This window comes from Mustela nivalis, assembly GCF_964662115.1.
Source record: "Mustela nivalis genome assembly, chromosome: 14".
NCBI classification, from domain to species: domain Eukaryota; kingdom Metazoa; phylum Chordata; class Mammalia; order Carnivora; family Mustelidae; genus Mustela; species Mustela nivalis.
Genome location: NC_139033.1, coordinates 23393623 through 23410595, shown reverse-complemented (window position 1 = coordinate 23410595; position 16973 = coordinate 23393623). Strand labels below are relative to the sequence as shown.

Sequence of the window (16973 nt, the reverse complement as noted above, 5' to 3'; positions counted from 1 at the left end):
ATGCAGCTGTGATCATCTCAACAAAAAGTTTTATATTAGAACTTTATGTCTAGCTGGAAAGTAGAAGTTAACTCATTTTAGTTAAAATGCACGTTCATACCTGAACCATTCAGTTCCCGGTGTTTACAGAAGATGAGAAGTCTCAGCTGATCTGAGACATGTTAAATTCCTTCTCCGGGCCTAAGCTGGGGCGTTTGGAAAAGCGGTCAGCAAGTCATTGGCCGCCTTCACGTAGACCCTTTGCCTGCAAACAGTAGCAGTGTGGCTGAAGTTTCTAGAAAAGGAGTCATGAAGCATGCCAGGCCCATCTGTGCCAACCTTCTACGACAAAAGCACCAATTTTGTCATCGCTTCCTTTGTTCGAGGTGCCATTCACGTGTCTGGGTTCTGAATGCCGAGTCTGGGGGCGCCCATTACCCGCTACCTTCTCTGGTGCTGTTTTCTCTCTGCTCTCGCACCGGCCGCCCCACACCCTGCTCTCTTGCAGAACGGAAGCTTTAAGGTCCGATGCTGAGTGATTTTATAAGGTTTCGTGCTAACAGACCAAAGGGCTTTGTTTTTGGATTGCAGATCAGTCATGAATGGGGGAGGGGCTGAATATGCTTTTAAGCAGAAGGAGCAGATCTACAGAATCGATAAACGTGTGATTTTATTATGTTGATGTCAGTTCTCATTACCTTCATGAATGGGTATTTCCTGTCTTAATGCACAGTATTTGCCTGTGATGAGCCAGACAGTGTAAACAGGGCTTCTTCTAATGTTCCTGAATTTCCATTCCAACGGTCAGAAGTCATTCTTACTTGTAACCACACTGGGCCAACTATGGTAACTGTAAATCCATTTGAGCTATGAAAATACTACAATCAGCCCATTAATTTCCAAATCTAAATGGCACAGTGGGCTACCGTATTGTGGAAGGAGAGGTATATTAAGTACTGAAGAGAATGTTCATTCATGGCTAAACAGGAAAGGCCCAACCATACTGTCTCATTCTAGAAAGACAACAGTATGAGCCCAGTGACTAGTGGCTCTTTCCAAAAACTAAGCCATGGCTGGGATCAGGTAGCTCAGCCCTCAGAGGATCACGGATTCAGAGAATTCTCCAATGAGCAGAATCTGAGCGACGTCCAACCCCTGCTGGGTTTCAAACCGTGTTTGGAGAGTCTTGAGCCCTCCCCACGCAGTGGTGAACCGAGCGGCCATCCTGCTCTGTCTCCGACTGTTTTGGACGCAGGAGTTCCAGGGACAGGCTTTAGCAGTCCTGATACTTAGCACGAGCCAACAGTTAGAAAGTGAGCCAGCCCCCCAGCCAAAGCATCACCCTACGTGCAGCGGACCTCTGACGGCTGCTGCCTCGGAATCCGTGGCGTGCAGAACAGGTAGTGCCCACCTGGGCTGAGCCCCTTTGAACCGTGGTGGAAGGAGTCTGTGTGCTGATTGCCTCTCTTCCTTGATATTTTCTGTTCATGGTGCTGAATTTACAACTGATTTTAAGAAAAAACATACGCACTTTCTGTGTTAAGGTTTGAGCTAAAAAATCTCGGATCAGGATTTGGTGGTTTGCTTCCCTAGTGTTTCTCGCCTCGTCTTTCAAAGTGTCCAGGCTAACCACGGGCCAAAGAAATGTCACATTCCTGGCAGTTGCTTTGTAGGTTGGAAAGGAAAGAGGCCTTTTTTATTTAATAAGGCTGTATCTGAAATCCAGACTACTTTTGGGTATATCCATTAGAATCTTTAACGTTGTACGTAAAAATGAATTTCAGAAGTAGGACAATCAAACCAAAAGTTGAATAACGAAAGGACATTTTGAGAAAAAAGGAAGCTCAGTGAGGGTGAGGCAGGCTGGCTAAGTTGTGATTTGCAGGGCTGGTTGGTTCTTTTCCTCTTGTGTGGGGAAAGGCAGGTGTGTATGCAAAGCTGATCTGCCGCCAGGAGTAACTAGCACCACGGAGGTCTGGACAGCGGAAATGACTCAACACCCAGGAAACACCAGCGAGGCCCATTCTCAGAGGCTGGACCTGGGAGCGTGGGAGGGTTTCCATTGCGAGCCCTGGGCAGCTCCAGCACGGACGCCAGCCGGCTGAGCTCCTGGTGGAGCACAGTCTCATTACGGGGCATTTCCTAGGGGGTCTTTCTGCCTTCGTTCTGTGTGATTTATCCACTGGACTTCTTGGAATTTCTATTAAGAATTCCAGATATTTAATAATACTTTTCAAAGCATAGTTCCTGCTAATAGATACCTCGGCACCCTGTAAATGAGGTACGACAGCAACTGTTAGATCGCCAGGATAATACAGACATACGAGCGCAGTAATCAAACGGACATATATAAAAGCAGAGACGTATGGTGTCACTCGCTCTGTTTTGCCCTTTGGCAATTCAGCTTTGAGTTTCTTTCAGCCAGCGAATGAGGAATTAATTCAGTACTGTCATGCTGATTGTCTTGCGACTCCAAGAAAGAGTGGGACATTTTTGTTCAGAAAAATACCAAGGAATTTTAATAGTGAGCAGAGGCGAAGGTAAACAGGAATTTCCATATTTCGGTGAATGTTTTTCCCAAGTTTCACGCACCTTCTTTTTTTTTGTTTTTCTATTAATGAAGCTGCTAATCAGATTGTGTTGTATCCTGATCTTTGTATAAAAATGCCATGTGTCGGTGTTCATGACACATGAGCCACGTGCTCCAAAGGGCCGTGGCCAGCATCATGTACTCTGGGGGGAAGGGGACCCAGGCCGACACACGCCCTAGTTTTTCTGCGGGCTGTGAGGTCCGTGTCTCCTGACCCTGTGCTCTGCGCATCCCCGCCCTTCTTCCTCTCAGCGATCTCGTACTCAGAAGGGTACACTTTGAGGCGCCCTGGTGACACATGAGCTTGCAGAGACCACCTCGTTTCGGGTTTAGGACGTTACTTTTTGGCTTCTCACACACTCCATCAGCCCCTTCTTTCTTGCTGTCCAAGACCACAGGTCTTGACTATCTAGTCGTCCTGCCAGGCTCTGCCTCTGCTTTGGCCGCCAGTGTCCCCTGGGGCTCAGAACTTTGCTCCCTTCTCTGCCTGGCTGATGTCACCCTGTGGTCACCAGGGATGCCCACCTGTATCCCAGTCACAGCCCTCCATGCCGTCTCCAGCCCAGCGCAGCCTCCCCCCCGCCCATGGCGTGCTGCTGCTAAGAATCGACTGGACACCTCTTCCTGGCCTCCCCCCGGAATCCAGTTCTCAGCTTGACTTCTGAACCAAGAGCTGCTTTCCATAAGCTGAGGCTGGAATCCTTGACATTCTGTGCCTTCAAAAAATCAACAAGATTATTTTCATACATTTTTATAATTATGTTTGAAGTGTTTGCTTTGAAATGACAGGGTAAGAGAGCACTTTTGTAAGCACTTATTTGCAAATAATCTTGATCAAATGAGTACAAGCTGAGGACCTTCTGAAAGTCAATTTGTGGTAAATTTTTAGAATTCCTGTCATCACAGTTTCTCCCTGGACGAATAGTTTACTCTCGGTGTCTCTTCTGCTCCCCGTCATTAAACGCGGTGCACTGCAGGGTAAGCTGCACAGTGCGTGACCGGGCGCAGGAACACGCCCCAGTGCTAGAACCGTCAGAGCCCGTGCAGGAAGCTACTTCACTGCGACGGGTCCTCTGGGTGGACGTGTCACCAGGAGCCGCTGTCCCCGCTCACAGAGCAGGACTTGGGGTCTCAAGGTCTTCTGCTGCTATTGGGACAAAATGTTCAAATACCTTTCTGATTGATTTTCTTGAAATAACAATAGAAACTGTTGCCCTTGTCATCGAGAATGGCCTGCGCCCCTCCCCTCCATGGCGCCTCAGCAAATTGCTGGGGTTTCGGGAAGTACCTGCTGGATTGAAGAACATTTCCACTGACCTCAGATTAGTCCTCCAGACCGTGCTGCCCAGAGAGGAAAAGAGGAGGCAGGAGGAACTCAGGAATGAGCTCAGAGACTGAAGCCTCCAGAAAGAAGCCCGTGAGCTAGTTCATATGAATGCCTTGGACCTCTGCACCTTCCCCTGAGACCAAGAGCTCCAGCCGTGCAAGTCTGTGACGCCCGCCACAGCAGCACTCTTTCCTGTCTTCCTCCGCAAAGGTGGGCGGGGTCTGACCACTCTTCGGAAAGCAACAGTATTACAACTTGCACGTCTCTTCTCCGCATCTATGCCACAGATCCTTTTCCGAGTCTCCTCCACCGTGTTATTTCCTTGCTTAAACTTCCTCATTGGTCTCCCATCACGACAGACGTCCAAATTCAGAGCCCTGAGCCTCCCAGGAGTGGAGGAGCCCTGCCAATCCCCTGCCCCCCTCTCCTGCCCCCACACTAAGACTGTGCAGCCGCGCCACACACTTGCTGGGTTTAGAACATGCGTGGAATGGTGGGGGGTTGTCTCCATTTTCTTTCACTGCCCCACAGATTCCTACTTCCCCTTTCAGACCTTGGTCTTTGTGAGTATTCGCCTGACTGCTACCCCAGGCCAAGTGAGTCCTTCTGTCTTTGAAGGCATGGCTATCTGAATGCGTGTTATGTGGCTCCTTTATATTTTATTTGTCATAGTTCTCTAACATGCCAGTATCTTCAACTAATTAATTTCTTAAAAACTAAGCCCTAATTCTTACTTGCCTTGCCGATGTAAAGAATTAAATACAAAGAATTTAGCTTCAGTGTTTGCTGAATATATAATAATTAAGAAAATGACCTGAAATCCCCAGTTCCTAGATGGCACATCCAGCAAATTTAAATACAGTAAGTAGAACTAAAGCCTTGGGCTCCCTCGACACCTAGAGAACAGTGTTACTGGGTAAGGAAGAATTTACTAGGAAACTGCGTCTTCAGTAGTTTCAAACTCTGTGGCAGGCTTTCCACCTGCTCTGGTTGGCCTTCCGATCTTGGCGAGGCCCCAGGAGCCGTCAATCTGCCATCTCTCGTGATGACTCAGCATCTGTCAACACTCAGATCTGTGGTTTGGGAGAGGATTTCTCGCTGTGCGGTTCCGTACATAACAACATGAAAACTGGGTAGAAGGCGATCCTCAGACTCTCTGGGACATGTTTGGGAGCGGTTTGACCTTCCCGACCTATAGTCTGTCGCCTGGTGTGACTGGTCAGGACAGAGTCACGGCCCCTTCTTCATGCGACTTCCTTGGGCTTTCTGCCCCTGCCGAGGTTTGCTCCAAAAGCTGTGTCTCCGTGTCACAGCGGACTGCTGCCGGCCCCTTCCCGCTTCAGGACCCCTTGAGCCCAGAGGAACCCTCTTCCCGGGGAGCCGCTACGGCCGCGTGGCAGGTGTTTCGGAGTCTGACTCCTCGTGGGAGGTCTGGTGGCCTGTGCTCAGTTGATTAGACCGTCTCTGTCACTGCCACGGGCTGGACCTCAGAGGCGGATGCTATCTACCCTGGGTGGCATGGTCTTGCTTCAGAATTTCGGGGACCTGCATTGTGGTTCATTGTCTTGGACTTTTCAGGCTGCTCTAACAAAGTCCTGGAGATTCCGTATCGGTGGCTTATAAACAGCAGAAAGGTATTGCTTACAGTTCGTTTGGCTGTGAGTCCAAAGTCTGGGAGCTGGCATGGTGAGGTTACACACTGCTGATGTCTCTCTGTGTCCTCACAGGGTGGGCAGAGGGTGCTAACTCTGTGCCCTTTTAGAAGGGCACAGAGCCCATTCAGGAGGGCCCCGCCTTCCCAGCCTAATCACCTTGCAAAGGCCCGACCTCCTAATACCATCACTCATCCCTTTGGAGATTGGGATTCCCTCCTGTGAATTTGAGGGGACCCAAATGTTCGGCCTGTAGTATGTGCTTCTTACTTCGCCTCCCCACCCCCCCTCACCGACACCAGCACCGACGCCAGCACCGCACTGCCTAATGGATCATGACACAGGGCCCAGGCCGACCTGCACCACAGTCTGTCCCCACCGTGGAGGCCATTCCTGGTCCCTTGTCCTTTTGAAGACTGGCAGAATCCTGTGTTACCCAGAGTGTGGATGGGAACAGCGTTCTAGAAGCGGAAGGAGTTTCCTCCGGAATCCGGAAAGGCCTACCACAGAGAGCTAAAAGGAATCCCAGGGCTCCGACAGGCTCTCCCCGAGCACGGACGGGCAGACTGTGCTGGTCAGCTTCCTGAAAACGTGTCCGTCACCCGGACTGTCTGTGAATGTTCGGGTCTGCTCCCAGCTTCAGCAGCTCGAGAATCTGAGTCTCAGTGATCAGCAAGGGTAACAGAGGCCCGGGTTTGACTTCTCTTTGCAGGACTCCCCAGAAGCGACCACCCACCCGTTCCTCTCAGGGGCTCATTACTCAGGTGTTATGTTCATTCCTGAACCAGTGCTGAGGTCAGGCTGACTCCCCGGAACCCCAGTCTTGCCTTCTAGTGCCACGGAGAATGGACCCCTCTTCATTTCCTGTAAAGACAGTCCTGTAATATTGGAAGGCCTCACCCGTGCTTTATGAGCTTTTGAGTCCCCGAGAGTCTTTGTTTCTGTGCTCTGTATTCACGCCTGTCTGGCAATGTTGTTCTGAAACTGCAGAGCACGGATCGCCCGTGGCACCCTGGGCTTGTGTGACCTGTGCGCCCTCACGCTGCCCCTTCCCTTTCTGAGCCTGTGCTTCTGCTGGCGCGGCTGTGCCTGCTGTCGACTTCACACGCAGCTACAACCCACAAGCACCTTTCTCCCTGGCTGGAAGCTTTTTTTTTTTTTTTTTTTTGGCTCCTGATTGCAGGACTTCATGTTGGTTTACATTAAAGGCAATTTTGTTAAATGTAAAGCATACTTCAGATATTTTAGTAAGCCAGGATTATTCTGCATGTCCGTGTGTACTGGTCATACACACACCGGTTTCAGTTGCTGTGACCTCTGTGCTAGGATGCATCTTACTGAAAATAAAGAATAATAAGGCCTAACATCCCTTGAGCCCCTACTTTGTGGGACACAGAGCTAAGCATTTTACACGGACTGCCTCACTCTTCAAGACAATCACTCTTGTGAACCCCATTTTGTAGGTGAGATTCTGAGATTTAAGGAGTTCAGGTGACTGTCGAGAGCAACGAAGATCCAAGATCTTGCGGACAAGCAAGCCCGTGACGCCAGCGGAAGATGCGTGATCCCTGGGTCGGAAGCAAAGGGTGTCATTTCCTATAACAGAAGCAGTAACCATGGATCGGTGTTGGCTCTGCTCCCTAAATCCCAACTCCCGCAGGTGACACGGAGAGGCCCCGTAGCACCCAGGCGCAGCGGGGCGTGGTGAGCGCCACCTCAGGAGAAGAGTCCAGCCCTAAGGAGCCCAGATCTTGTATTACGAGCGCTGACCTGGCCGGTCTCTTTCCCCAAAGGGATGCTTGTTTCTGTCCTATTGGACAGTCAGTAAATCTGCCCTTTGCTCTAGAAAAAGACACGGTGTCTCTCTCCCCAGGCTGTCAGCTTTCGGAACATCCTTGAAGAGATGATGCAGAAGAAAGGCACCAGATGGGCAGCAGCACAGAGACCCACGGAGAAGTGCTCGCCCAGACCGTGGCGAGGAATACCACCCGGCTGTGCTGACCCGTGGCTCCGCTCTGCTTACTGGAAAGGAGTTTGAAGATTGTCCCTCCCCCGTTACTCTCTAATGAACATTAGGGCAAAGGGAGATTCTCACCCTCTTCCTTAAAGCAGTGTTAGGCCCTGCTCTGTGCCACGCAATGACGATGCCCCAGTGAGTAACGGAGCCCCTGCGCTCTGGGAAGCGCTCTGTCTGGCGGAGAAGATTTGTTAGGATTCCATGGGTCACAGGTGTGTACATACATAACATCTGAAGTGACATTCAAATTAAGGACATGCACCATTAAAAATATGTTAAGTACCTGATTCCTATGTGTAAGTTTTAATCAGTGGCCTTCGAGCCTACCTGTTCCTGTCATATTGACTGAGGAACTGGTGGGTTATAAACATGACAGACCCCAAGCGTGTTCAGGCGTGTTCCTCCTGGGCACGTTCAGGGGACCTGCGAGTTCTCATAGTGGCCATGCTGCTGACCTTCCGCGCGGGCAGTTCCTCTTCTGAGTCTGTTCCGAGACAGGGATCCCGGCCTTGCTCTACCGCTTACCAGTGGGTCCTAAGGACTGTCTGTGATTTGATTTTCCGTCATGTTACCTCTTAATGAGGGACAAGAATCACATCAGAGCCATATAAATAATGAAAGAGAGCTTGCTCCAGGTTCCAGGGGAGAGAGAAGAACAGACACAGAACATAAACTTGAGCCTTGGTGCCTTTAAAGCTGTGACAGTTTCTCACATATCCTGCCCATTCAGAACGTGAGGAGCTGCTGGAGACCTAGCAAGTGTCACTTGAGCACTGGACCTGCAGACTTGTGCTCCTGCTAGACGACACTAGTCCGAGACGGTGCGTCATCAGATGATCGCCCCAGAGTGCTTCTGCTCAGGGGACACCTGGTGTGCGCCCTGGAGAGCAGAGGCCATCCCGTCCCGCCGGCTACACAGCTGCCGGCCCCGTGTGTCACGGACTGTGGTTCAGGATTGACGCTCAGTGAAGACCTCCCCACGAGGCGTGTGACGATGAGAACGCAAGCAGAAAAGTGAGCTGGCTGGAGCGGTGTGAGCTTGGCCCGCGTGTGTGTATGTTCGTGCCAGTGTCTGCACACAGATGGACGTGTACGTGTAATTTCAAGAAAAGATGAAAATTTGACATGGATCATTCAGTGTATATTTAATTTCAGAAGTTGTGGTCTGCGTGTTTTGTGATATAATTAAATTACCTGGTGCTGTCAGTGGTATCAGAGTTGTGCATTCATTGGTGGTCAGCAGCGTCCTTGAGTATCAGGATGAGGCATTTGTTGATCCAGAGAAAAGCCGCTGAAGGAAGCAAGGAGGACGACCCCGATGCCGGACACAGAGCGCAGGGAACCCCCGATGCCGGACACAGAGCGCAGGGAACCCCCGATGCCGGACACAGAGCTCAGGGAACCCCCGATGCCGGACACAGAGCGCAGGGAACCCCCGATGCCGGACACAGAGCGCAGGGAACCCCCCGATGCCGGACACAGAGCGCAGGGAACCCCCGATGCCGGACACAGAGCGCAGGGAACCCCGATGCCGGACACAGAGCGCAGGGAACCCCCGATGCCGGACACAGAGCTCAGGGAACCCCCGATGCCGGACACAGAGCGCAGGGAACCCCCGATGCCGGACACAGAGCGCAGGGAACCCCCGATGCCGGACACAGAGCGCAGGGAACCCTCGATGCCGGACACAGAGCGCAGGGAACCCCCGATGCCGGACACAGAGCGCAGGGAACCCCCGATGCCGGACACAGAGCGCAGGGAACCCCCGATGCCGGACACAGAGCTCAGGGAACCCCCGATGCCGGACACAGAGCGCAGGGAACCCCCGATGCCGGACACAGAGCGCAGGGAACCCCCGATGCCGGACACAGAGCTCAGGGAACCCCCGATGCCGGACACAGAGCGCAGGGAACCCCCGATGCCGGACACAGAGCGCAGGGAACCCCCGATGCCGGACACAGAGCGCAGGGAACCCCCGATGCCGGACACAGAGCGCAGGGAACCCCCGATGCCGGACACAGAGCGCAGGGAACCCCCGATGCCGGACACAGAGCTCAGGGAACCCCCGATGCCGGACACAGAGCGCAGGGAACCCCCGATGCCGGACACAGAGCGCAGGGAACCCCCGATGCCGGACACAGAGCGCAGGGAACCCCCGATGCCGGACACAGAGCGCAGGGAACCCCCGATGCCGGACACAGCGCGCAGGGAACCCCCGATGCCGGACACAGCGCGCAGGGAACCCCCGATGCCGGACACAGAGCGCAGGGAACCCCCGATGCCGGACACAGAGCGCAGGGAACCCCCGATGCCGGACACAGCGCGCAGGGAACCCCCGATGCCGGACACAGAGCGCAGGGAACCCCCGATGCCGGACACAGCGCGCAGGGAACCCCCGATGCCGGACACAGAGCGCAGGGAACCCCCGATGCCGGACACAGAGCGCAGGGAACCCGCTGCTGCTGCCCTCCTGTCCCCTGACGCCCCACCGGGGCCAGGCACGTTGCTCTGTACTCTGTGACTCTGGCCGTTGCAGGGCGGAATGTGGCCCACTGAAACACATTCTAAGTTCCCTCCTAAGCTTTGTCGAAGGGCATTTCGAGTGGGCTGACAGCTGCGTGTCCGTAGGAACAGTGGCCATTATCTGTCGCATCTCAGTATTTCTTGTGGGAGCTCCTGAGTTGTCGTTCCATGTGCCGTTGAATTTCCAGCCTGTTCAGGTCACCGTTCCCCAACCGGAGCATTTTGGGGAGCCCCTGTGTGGTGCGTTCTGCTGCCTGACACCGTGTGAGGTCTCTGCCCTGGTGTCCGCACCTGAGCATCGTGTCGGCTGCAGGTGGCTCCTGGCATGCGTGGCTGTTCCGTGGCCAGATAGAGCCTTCCCAGAGCCACAAGGCCCTTCAACTCCTTAGCGAACTCACGATAATCTTAGAGGGACTGTTTTCAAGTTTCCAGCCCGATGCGACCCGTGTGGCTGTGTGTGACGCCATGCGTGGCTTTGCCCCCTGCCTGCACCCCCTCACCAGGCGTGGTGCCCATGGCTCAGTGCGCGCTTAGACGTAGGGGCGTGGAGTTGCCTCCAGACACACCGACGCGGCTGCCCCGGTTCCTGCCCACACCTGCTGCAGCAGGCCTGCAGCCCCTCGGGTGGTCCGGTCTGGAGGGGATTGTCCTCCGAGCTTCCCCTGCCCCTCAGAGAACCAGCGGGTGCGTGGGAGGGGTGTGTCTCCGTCTCTTAAACCGTAGGTTTCCGGCACTGCATTTTACTCAGCGTTTTAATTTGCAAGTTTGTTTTTATTGTGTCTGTTTCAAAGCAAGGGTCATACCTTATCGTGTATCTTCTGTTTGATATCTGTTCAGTCAGTTTTAAACTTTATTACCCAAGCATATAGATACTCTGCAAGTTCAACATAGGTGTTTAACGTAGGCGTTGAGGAAGATGTCCACAGTAAGGACTGCAGTAGGCGCCGGCTAAAAACGAAACGTGTCTTTATTTCCACCTTGACCGTGGCAGTGCTTGCACCTCCGTCCCGGCCCCGTCCCCATCGCCGTTCCGTGCTCGTGCTCGGAGAAGGCAGCGTGCGGGCCCAGCCCCCAGGTGGCCTGCCTGAGTCAGCCTGGGCGGCCCCACGCACAGCCCCTGCTCACTCTGGCTTTCCCAGAATGAATCAGGCCACTGTGAGATGCCCGTTTTCTCGTCTTGTCCTGGAAGTTGCTGTGAGCAGAGTCCTGGAGCCTCCTCGGCACCTGCAGGCGACCCGCAGGTGACCGGTCCTCCAGCACCCGCCGAGGGTCTCCACACCCCGGAGTCACGTGTTCGCTGTCCTTGGCAGTCATCCGTGTGAAGAGGTCGGGCCTTGCCGTGCAGCCCCTCACCCACACGAGCCGGCTTATAGGGAACTAGCAGAGATGTGCCCAGAACACATGATTCATTTTAATATGTGCGGGAGAGATTCGCATTGTTTTAAGTGTACCCAAGCAGCTGCTGTCACTCGGCTACGAGCAGATGTTGGACCTCCAAAAGCTTTGCCGATAATTAAAATACTAACAGTGAGCGTTTTACCCCAGCTGCAGGTTCTGCTTACTGTAAATTTGATTTTAATGGTGCCTCTGCGCCGTTACTGAGGAGTGGTTTGCTTTTTACCTGCGTACAGAAGTGTCTGCAATGAAGACAGACGTCTGCTTCTTCTCATTTCCTCAGGAAAGATACGAAGATGCTGTAATACAAGGGAAATCTGAACGTGCCCGCAAAAACGAGTGTGATCTTTCTATAGGGCTTGCCCAAAAACGAAGGGAGACAAGTCTCGTCTGTCCGGTTAGCCCCTGAGCCTGCCTTGGAAGAGGAACACCCCAGGAACAGCACTGGCTGACTTCTTAGCTGCCTAATTTTACCTTCGAAAATGTGCGTGATTTCCACAACTTTTGAAAAACAGGCCTCGTCCCCGAATATTGTGTTATCTGTACCGGGAGTTTGAGAGGCCTGTCAGAGGACAATAGGAGGTCTTTGGTGCCCCAAATTTCTTGATACTGTCATGCAGGAAAGAAGTCCCGGCCCGTCTGAGGTGAACAGGGGAGGCGGCCTTGCAGCAGAGGCCCCTGGGCCGCTGCTCACGTGGGAGACGAGTCCCGCATCCCACGGGTCGAGCTCCTGGGCTCCCCTCGGATGCATCAGCCGGTACCACCGAGACGGGTGCAGAGCAGGCAGAGGGCCAGGGCCCCAGGGGACGGCACGCCCAGAAGCTGGGAGAAAAAGCGTCCAACACTGAGCCCTCCCAGTGGCCAGGGGCTGCTCTTCATACCCCCAGATGTGCCCAGAATGCCAAAGGCCCCCTGTGCTGACCCCGAGACGGCGGCACTGCCTCCTCCCTTTGCTCCAGACAGTCCTTAAGACCTTTGAGCCCTTTCTGCCAGTAACTCGGCTGGCAGGTTTTAAGAAGGTGCTCTTCATGGGTAAATGACAAGATCAGAGCACTTTGCAGTTTAACTTTAAAATCCCATCTCGTCGTTTCTGTCTCATGAGTCAGATTTCCCGAGCTCTGTGGCTGTCACAGCTCACCTGCCCACACGGTCTGCAGGCCTCTTCCACAGCCAAGTAACGGTTAACCACACCCGCCCCTTGACATCTCTCCCAGAAAGGCCTGTCAGGATAACCTCAGAGCACCGCTCCGATCTTCCTGCGGGAGATTTGTGTGCACGGCTCCCATTAGATCCTCACGCATGGAAATGATGATATATACCTAAGAGTCTGATATAATACAAAATTTCTTAGGGTTTGTGACTTTAAAGGTAAAATATTGTCTTTTATTCTTTGTCACTCTTCAGTGCCCATGGAAATATCTGGGCCCGCAGAGACTGTTCATGGTAAAGTTAGAAATCTGGCCAGTCATGTATTTCTAACTTGAGATAAAATTTATTCTTAGTTTTGTCTGAACATTGTAGAATTTCTTTCAGGGGTCATATCTGATTATCTGTGATCACTACCAATCATAAAGGTGGTACTGATGATAATTGAGAAAAAGGGACTTACAACTTTGGTCACCTTAATCTGTGTCCTGGCTTACTGTAAGTATTCCTTCACTAAAAATTGCATGGTGTTTCTTACAAAATTGTATATTGGAACTTAGGTGGAAGGGTCTGTCCGAAAGGATGTGGACTTGAGTTAATTTTTCACAGAAAAATAATTTTCCTCCTCTATTCTTATAAAATGGTGGCCTTGGGGCACCTTGGTGGCTCAGTGAGTTAAGCGTCTGCCTTCAGATCAGGTGGTGATCTCAGGGTCCTGGGATCGAGCCCCACATTCGGCTTCCCTGCTCAGTGGGGAGCCTGCCCCCCCCGACCCCTGCTGCTCCCTGCTCCTGCTCTCTCTCTCTGACAAATAAATAAATAAAGTCCTTAAAAAAAAAAGATAAGCAACCTTCACAAAATGGAGGACAGAGCGATGGCTGTTCCTGTGACTCTAGCGTCTGCCTTTATACATTCATTGTGGCACAAAGCTGATAGTTTACCAAAATGCTTCAGATTATTATGTTGTGGTGTATTTACCAGCCTTAGGCCACTCATTGCAGAATGACCAGAACAGGTCTGTGCTCTGAAATAAATCTCACTAGTACAGCTATCATTCTTCACAGGCATGCCGGAGACTAAAAATAATTTTAATTTTGTATCTCCAGTCACCTAAATATTTTTGATTTATGTGTGAATTTTATTAACACTGTCCAGAACACATAACCCTTGAAAATACTAGTCACAAGGTACTGACACATCCATTGTTCTCTCAAAAAATTTTTTTAAAAAAATTATTATTTTTTTTTTTTTTACAAAATTGTCTTTTTGGAGTGGAGTTGCAGGACTGAGAGGCTGCTCTCGCCCCTTGAGGCTATCAGTTGTGGTGGAATTCCTTCTTCAGCCCTCGAGTGGCAAGTTCCCTCAGGAACGTGAGGCAGTGCAAAGCGTTTGGCCCAGGGGGCACCCCTCGTTTGTGTTGTGTCCACGTGGAAGCCCTGACTCCTTCCAGACCAGGCTGCGGCGGGAGGAGCGCTCTCAGGGACATCATGCAGCAAGGCCGGTCATTCTTATTGTCCAAAGAATGACTGCACGACGGAGCGATTATTGATACTGCTTCGACCGGCTGTGCTGTTGTAGGAATAATTTATCCCCTGCTTCGAAATTTCTACAAGGTTATATTGCATTGAATTTTAATTTGTCATTTTTTCTGCTCTCACTTGAAAAACTTATAAGCTTTTGTGACATTAAAATATGGTTCTAATTTATTAGCATAATCTGTTAATATTGTTTCATTTTAATAGACATTAAGTATGATTTCTTAACGTTCTTGTTAAAATTACATCTTAAAATTGAAGTCAAGAAAAATCATATGTGGTTTAAGAATCAGAGCGTCATGTGTGCCCCAAATTTTTATACGAAAAGTGTACTTTTTAATCGCATCCTGTTTGAGGTGCTTTCGCCGTGACCGTGGGCCAGCCTCGCCTTCTCAGGCGCAGTAGCCTCCAGAGCACAAAATCGCTCCCACGCGGAGCGCTCCCCGAGTCACGGCTCCTCCGCCAGAGCCTACGAGGTCTTCATACAACAACAGAAACGAGACACAGAGCACCCAGCACGGCCCAGCCCCGTGTGAGCGTGGAGCGCCGGTTCGGGAGAAGCCTCGAGATGGCACGTGAGCGCCGCCGGCCGCCGCCACGCGGCTCTCCCGGGGAGTCAGCACGGGCTTCCCCAGCGCGCCGCGTCCTGCCCCGCACGGGGCTCTTTAATGCCATCTTTATCTGCTACGCGATGCATGAAATCTACTTTCGGCTTCAGAACCGCAGGCCACCTTTGACCCCTCTCGTGGAGATACAATGTGACCTTTCTATTGTCATCAGCTTTCATTCTCCTGAAAATTCTATGAATTTTTATTACAAGTTTTTTTTAAGCCAAGCTGAGGCTTCCACAAATTACTTGACGCAGATGAGATGAAGTTGTTGAAGTGGCGTGAGATAAGTTTTACAGTCGGCCTGGGTGCTGCCGAGGCGTCCGGGCCTGTGTCCTGCAATGTCATACGCCAGTAACTGCTGAGCCTACTATTGGATAAATACATCATTTTATGGAACATTGATTGTTCTATAAACCCAATGGAGTATTATGCTCTATGATCAAACCATTTAGATTGTGTGTGGAGCACAGAAAATGCCATATTCAGGATGGCACTAAAAGTGCCATTTGTGTATTTTATGGATGTCATTACAGGGGAAACTTCTCTCTGTAGGCCCTGTTTACTGCAAAATTTTTTAGTCTGTAATGACATTTTTCATTCACAACGTATGCCTTCAAGAGAGGGGGCCCTTGTTTTATTTGTTTCATTCGAGTTTACTGCACAAATTCTGTACATTTTAATTAAATGTAAGCTTAACCAAAGCATAAGGTATTTATTCTGTGAAAGAGAGCAATGACAGTAACAAAAGAGGAGCACACACACACACACACAAAGGAAGCAGTCAGGTGCTCGAGCCCATGTGCAGCGTCCCAGAAGCCTCCCGACAGCGAAACGGGGCCAACCCCGCAGCTTTGGGGGTACAGGCCTCTGCGTCTTAACTCCACCTCCGCTGGCGCTCTCTCCAAGAAGGAACTGGGGCTCCGAACAATATCCCGGAGAAGGGAACCTAATTTGGAATCATTTTACAGAAAACAAACCCTCCACTCCCCAAAAGCCCTTCCCATTTCAACCACGTTGTAGATTTGAGTGCATTTAGCAACGAGAAGGGTGTCCATCTCTGTACTCCCGAAATCAAAGGGGCGGTAAGTTAGAATTTTTCATGAACAGGCAGGAGGCTGCATTTTAACCTATCTGCCCCTTCTGCACAGGGCGATTTATGGTCCTCTTACAAACAGGTCCAAAAAGGCTGAATCAGATGCACAATTTGATTGCCTGCTGTGATCACGCTGAAACCCGACGTTGTCTTTGAAAGATACAAACCATAGTGCATCTGGTGTGTTGGGCATCCATGCTCCGTTACAGATTGGTGTATTTTTGGACCGATCGCGGTGACTAAGTCATCGGGGTAAGCCTGTACAAAGCTCCTGTTTTCCAAATACTGTATCCGTTTGGCCATTTGCATTGGTGAGCTTTGCGGTTCATATTTACAGGAAAGAGCTCAGAAATTGAAGTTGATGTGCCCAGTAAATTCTTGGTCATAGCCCAGTTAGAATTTAAAGTTACAGTAGAGATTCACATTAGTTTAAATGACACTTGAACTTCTGCATAGCTCCACATTAATTCATTATGGGCGAAATGGAAGAATCTTCAGTGGGTGAATCTTTTTCAATCTGATTGAGGCTGTTACATTTTATAGGTGCTATTTTTCAAAGCAGTACTGACAGCACTCGAAGTTATTAAATTGCTGAATCAAAAGATGGACCTGCACTCGCATTTATGAACTGTGATGGGGGAGCGGGGCTCGCGCCGCACCGAGGTTAAGACGCTGGTGGTGTCAGGCTTCATCACGCGCCGTTGTGACAGTAGTGTTTACCCATGTAGTTCACTTTAATGGTCTGCAAGTGGTTTAACCCACCTCTGGATTCAAATAAATTCAGTAAGCAGTTCGGAATAGCGTCATTATCAGTACTGCAGGGGATGCGGAGGGTAATTTGACACCCAAGAGATTTTCTGTCCAGCTGCAGACTGAGGAAGGGAGTGTGGGGGCTCCGGCCTGCAGGCTTTCCTTTGGAGACCACCAGCGCGCAGGTCGCTTGGTGTCCCCCACCCCACCCCTCCCTCCCCATGCATGCTTCCCCTGCTTTAACACCGAGGCCCTATGTCCTCTTCTGTAATTAAGGTCGACCTCAGGCTGCCTTCCTTATTTTTGTGTCCATATCTCTTCATGTCTTCCCTCGCCAGACTCTGAATTCTACTGA

General features: G+C 51.2%; 1 protein-coding gene across 4 annotated transcripts in view; it reads left to right on the top strand.

Annotated features, from left to right (window-relative positions):
* The window catches only part of ZNF407 (zinc finger protein 407), a 439083-nt gene that overhangs the window by 405998 nt on the left and 16112 nt on the right, over positions 1-16973 (top strand). The window contains exon 10 of one of the 4 annotated variants that reach the window (XM_082698669.1): positions 11634-11749. The exons of the other annotated variants lie outside the window; for them this stretch is intronic. Coding sequence (XP_082554795.1) covers positions 11634-11734 — 101 coding nt within the window. The 3' untranslated portion in view covers positions 11735-11749. Of the gene's footprint in view, positions 1-11633; positions 11750-16973 lie in introns of those variants that run through there. 4 annotated transcript variants of the gene reach the window in all.